The following is a 5,261-nucleotide window of genomic DNA, read 5'->3' on the forward strand; positions in this document are numbered from 1 at the left end:
ACTATAGTTACATTCATGTGGATTTATCCAGTTTGCACATTTGTATGCGTGCACTTATAGGTGCAGTTGTTGTTGTTGTTGGTGTTGTTGTTGACACTATTTTGTTGTAGGCCTACTGACCTAGATGTTTATGCTGTTTTAAAGCCCCTTGGCTTTGTTCTGAATGCACTTTGTTGTAGTTATTATCCTACAGAGAAAATAAATGTACAAATGTTCAAAAGTGCTGAATAAATGTTTTATGGACCCATAATAGTGATTATTATTTAAGTTATGTTTTGCCATAATCATGTCTATTTCCATAATCAGGTAGCTGAACAACATTGGTAAAAAATGTATACATTATATTTATTATTCTATTAATCATTTTCGGCCTTTCGGCATTCGGTTTTCGGCCAACTGTTTCCTATTTTCGGCATCGGTTTCGGCCAAGAATTTCCCATTCGGTGCACCCCTAGTACTTATTATATTGTACTTTGGATTCCTAAAGCTTTTAGTCTACTAACCCATCATCCAAGGTTAGTTTTCACTATAAGTACAAAATATATTTTGGACGGACACAATAATTTACAGTTTTTTACCATGTTCAATCTGAATTTTCTTTAAAATAAAAAACATCTATATTGATTCTGACTTTTCTACATCAAACTCACAGGTCTATCATTACTTTGAGAAAAAAGATTATTAATTTAACCCTTTTTAGAAGGGAAGATATGGTCATTTGTTCTGGGAATGTCATTTTCGAGCCTGAAACCTGAAAAACAGGCTCAGGGCATAACAGGTTAACTGGAAGTGGAAAGGGGCTGGGTACATGAGGTGACTTGAGCCAACAAAAATACACAATAGGTGGGACTAAGAAAGATAATGTGAAAATATAAAAACAAAGGCATTAATTAGGGCTGCAAAATGTCCCCCATTGTAATGGTGATGAGATGTTTTAAATGATAACAATTAACAGTTTGTTCTGACTGTGTGTTTCCTGCAGACGTCCAGCAGCTGGTGGTGGTTAAAGAAGAGCTTCTCCCTGACCAGCAGGAGTGGAGCACCAGTCTGGACCAGGAGGACCCAGAGCCCCCCCCACACATTAAGCAGGAACAGGAGGGAGAGCAGCTTCAGGAGCTGGAGGAGGCTGATATCACCAAGTCCACTTTCACTCCTGACCCTGTGAAGAGTGAAGATGATGAAGAGAAACCTCAGTCCACTTTCACTCCTGACCCTGTGAAGAGTGAAGATGATGAAGAGAAACCTCAGTCCTCTCAACCTCATCAAAGACAAACTGAACACATGGAAACAGAAGCTGATGGAGATGACTGTCGAGGACCAGAACCAGCCAGGAACTCGGATCCAGAGAGCAGTTTACAACCAAAGACTAAGGACCACACTGAAGACGCTTCTGAACCTGACACTGAAGACTCTTCTGAACCTGACACTGAAGACTCTGCTGAACCTGACACTGAAGACTCTGCTGAACCTGACACTGGAGACTCTTCTGAACCTGACACTGGAGACTCTTCTGAACCTGACACTGAAGACTCTTCTGAACCTGACACTGAAGACAGTGCTGATTGGAAAGAGACCAGAGAACCTGCCTCAGGCTCAAACTCACTGAAAAATAGACATGAAAATGTCAGTGATCCACAACATAGTGCTGAAAAAAACCCATTCAGCTGCTCAGTCTGTAAGAAAGCTTTTCCACAGAGTGCACATTTAAAGGAACACATGAGAATCCACACAGGAGAGATACCACACAGCTGCCCAGTCTGTAAGGAAGCTTTTTCACAGAGTGGACATTTAAAGGAACACATGAGAATCCACACAGGAGAGATACCACACAGCTGCTCAGTCTGTAAGAAAGCTTTTTCACAGAGTGGACATTTAAAGAGACACATGAGAGTCCACACAGGAGAGAAACCACACAGCTGCTCAGTCTGTAAGAAAGTTTTTTCACGGAGTGAACATTTAAAGAGACACATGAGAATCCACACAGGAGAGGAAAAATAGATCTGCAAAGTTTGTGACAAAAGATTGAAATGGCGTAATCGTTTAAAAAGACCAAGTGTGTTGGTAAGGGAATACATTTATCTATTTTGTATCCTAATGCCGTTACATGTAATACGTTACTCCCTAAGCCTGTTTTCACCCACCTGCAACCGATTCGCTAATAATCACAAATGTTCATTTCTTCTCTTCGACCCCTTGACTCGACTATTTCTTGTTTAATAATCGTTACATCTCCTCAGGACCAAGTTCCTGTGTCCTGCCTTTCACCTGCTTATCACCCACTGCTCATTTAAGGTGGACTCACCTTTACAAGGGACCAGCTAGTCTTAGTGTCTTAATTCTAACGTTTTGTAAAGTGATGCTTGACCAACAACGTGCTGTTGGGCTGTGTGCTCTCTGCAGGACGGTGTCTGTACTCAAAGATTGTTGATGAAATGAGAGCTTCACTCTGTTTTTGTTGTCTAAACAACGCCAACAGAGCGATACGTCTTCTTTCCAGCAGATGGCATAAATCATGCAGTTCAACTGTCATCCACATATTAGAGATTCAAAACAGCAATGCTTAAGATAAGGCTAGTAATTGACTATTTCAACATAATGTGAAGAGGTTACAGTCTTGAGGCCAATATGTTTATGTTTTGTTTGATTAAATCGACTGAAATGAGCATTCAATGACTCAATTATTCTTAACTGTCATTACATCATGGGTTTGCATTGCAATATTAGAACGTATAAAACTGTATTTCTTCCAAGTTGCGGGTGTTCATTGTTTAGAAGTCCGCTGTGTTTCATCCAAGCTTCCACTTCGTGCTCCGATAATGCTGAAAGTATCCGTTGTATACTTTACCTGCTCCAGTAACAAAAGTGTAATTCACTGGACAGAGACAAGAGATAGTGGATGGATCCAGAGGAGAACCAGAAGATAGTCCGCATAGAGCCTTCAGGCTCTGAAAATGATCAGGGATAGAGCTAGAAAAAAACTCGAAATTAGACAGTACTTTATAGTGTACTAGTTAACGCCTAATTTTCATATCAATATGTTAATTATGATGACGTTATTAGATACACATTTTACTGTATTCACCTTTAGTGTCTACCCTTAAGTAAAGTACATTAGCCTTAGATAAATTGCCTTGGCTAAACCTTGAGCTAACTTATCAATTAGCTAGTAGCCTACCTTAGTTAACTAGGCTATATTTGTTTTTGTTTTTGTCTTTCGGCTAATAAGCTGTAAACTCGAGGCACTGGCAGCTTAGTCATTTGTTCATCACCACTCAGCTTCAAACAAGCCAAGAAAAGCCGGCATAACATGGGACAGTAAAGTGGGAGGTGCTGCTACCTGTCTGTCTGAAGGGACTGCAAAGTGGGAGGTGCTGCTACCTGTCTGTCTGAAGGGACAGTAAAGTGGGAGGTGCTGCTACCTGTCTGTCTGAAGGGAGAGTAAAGTGGGAGGTGCTGCTACCTGTCTGTCTGAAGGGACAGTAAAGTGGGAGGTGCTGCTACCTGTCTGTCTGAAGGGACTGCAAAGTGGGAGGTGCTGCTACCTGTCTGTCTGAAGGGACAGTAAAGTGGGAGGTGCTGCTACCTGTCTGTCTGAAGGGACTGCAAAGTGGGAGGTGCTGCTACCTGTCTGTCTGAAGGGACAGTAAAGTGGGAGGTGCTGCTACCTGTCTGTCTGATGGGACTGCCGATTTCCGCACTGCTGTGCAGGAGACGTGGAGGGAGGGAGGGAGGGTAGAGAGAGCAGAGGAACTTCCCAGTCTAATCTCCTGACCTGATGTTTTTATTTTGTATTCAATCAATATATTTTTGGAAAGGGAAACTGTGCGCAAACAGCAGCAGTAGATATATATATTTCATTTATTTAAAAAAAAGAACAGGGTAACAAAAGGGCACTTTCTCTGGAGGATGAAAAAGGGCAGGGGCTCAAGCCCACTTTGATGTCATGTGTGCACGTGCCTGGTGGGGACATTTGTCTTTGTTATCATGTTTCATTTCCAGTTTGTTTTTCAGCTGTTATTAAAAGATCTTTGTGCTCATTATTGTCTCTGTGTGTTTGTGTCCCCGGCTTTCTCTCGTTTTAATCTGCACAAACAAACTGGAACTGGTTCATATCACAGTCTGATCCACGCGGCAGCTTCAGGCAACATGTTTGTCTGCAATAATTGGATTTATTTTAAATTAAACCTCACTGAGACGAGTCCTCAAACCAGAGAAGAAACTGCAGAGGAAAAATCTAAGTGAGGGTCGGATGTTGAGCAGAAGGGTGGGCAAATAAATACACAGATGTTCTAACAATGTTAAACATTGTATTCCTTCCATATAATATGTACTGTACTGCTTACTAACCTGGTTCATCGCAGCATTTACACCTGCATACATCAAATATGTCCCTACGTGTTTGCAAGCTGTTTATCCATCACAGTGTATATTTATATTTGCATTATACAGTTATATGTATTTACATTACAGTTGATTTATTTTACCATGACTGTACACCTGTCTACCATAGTCTTATATTGTATCCCTTTATTTTTTACTTACATTTGTTTGTATACATTAAAAGGTCCCACATTATTCTATTTTTCAAATAATATATCACAGGTCTCAGATACATACAGAAGCTGTCTCTGATTGGCTGAAACACCAAACAGATCATTGCAGCATCACATAATCCCCTTTCTTTCAGCTCTTTCAAAAAAAGCTGATTCTGTGTCTGTAGCTTTAAATGCTAATGAGCTGCTGCTGGCCACGCCCCTCTGAGAGATGATTGGTTTAACTTGTTAAGCCCTGAGCCTGTTTTTCAGGTCTCAGGCTCGTAAATGACATTCCCAGAACAAATTATTATAACTTCACTTCTAAAAGGGGTAAATTAATCATCTTTTTTCTCACAGCAATGATAAACCTGTGAGTTGGATGTAGAAAAGTCTGAATCAATATAGATGTTTTATTTTAAAATAAATTCAGATTGAACATAGTAAAAAAAAGATTACATATATTGCCGCCATACCAGTAGAATGTTTGAATCTATCCGACAAAAGGAGCCCCGACCAAGTATTGAGTATAAATGAACACACTTTTCAGAAGGTCGAAATATCTGTATTATAAACCCTGTTATGATTGGCCTTGACTAATATTATACTATTTAGAGATACAGGACTGGTGATTTGTATGACCTGTAAACTGTATCACCACAAAACAAAGAAGCCTTGAAATATTTCACTGCTGAATCTGGAAGATATGAATGTTTAATTTCTTGAATG

The 5,261-nt window shown here is 40.1% G+C and overlaps 1 protein-coding gene across 1 annotated transcript in view; it reads left to right on the forward strand.

Moving 5' to 3' along the window:
• The window catches only part of LOC139435385 (zinc finger and SCAN domain-containing protein 22-like), an 18,071-nt gene extending 15,895 nt beyond the window's left edge, over window positions 1-2,176 (forward strand). Inside the window, exon 2 of the mRNA XM_071206031.1 lies at window positions 983-2,176. Coding sequence (XP_071062132.1) covers window positions 1,282-1,998 — 717 coding nt within the window. The 5' untranslated portion in view covers window positions 983-1,281 and the 3' untranslated portion in view covers window positions 1,999-2,176. The remainder of the gene's footprint in view (window positions 1-982) is intronic.
• Window positions 2,177-5,261: the final 3,085 nt, after the last annotated feature.

Source organism: Pseudochaenichthys georgianus, chromosome 16 (assembly GCF_902827115.2).
Source record: "Pseudochaenichthys georgianus chromosome 16, fPseGeo1.2, whole genome shotgun sequence".
In the NCBI taxonomy this organism is placed as follows: Eukaryota; Metazoa; Chordata; class Actinopteri; order Perciformes; family Channichthyidae; genus Pseudochaenichthys; species Pseudochaenichthys georgianus.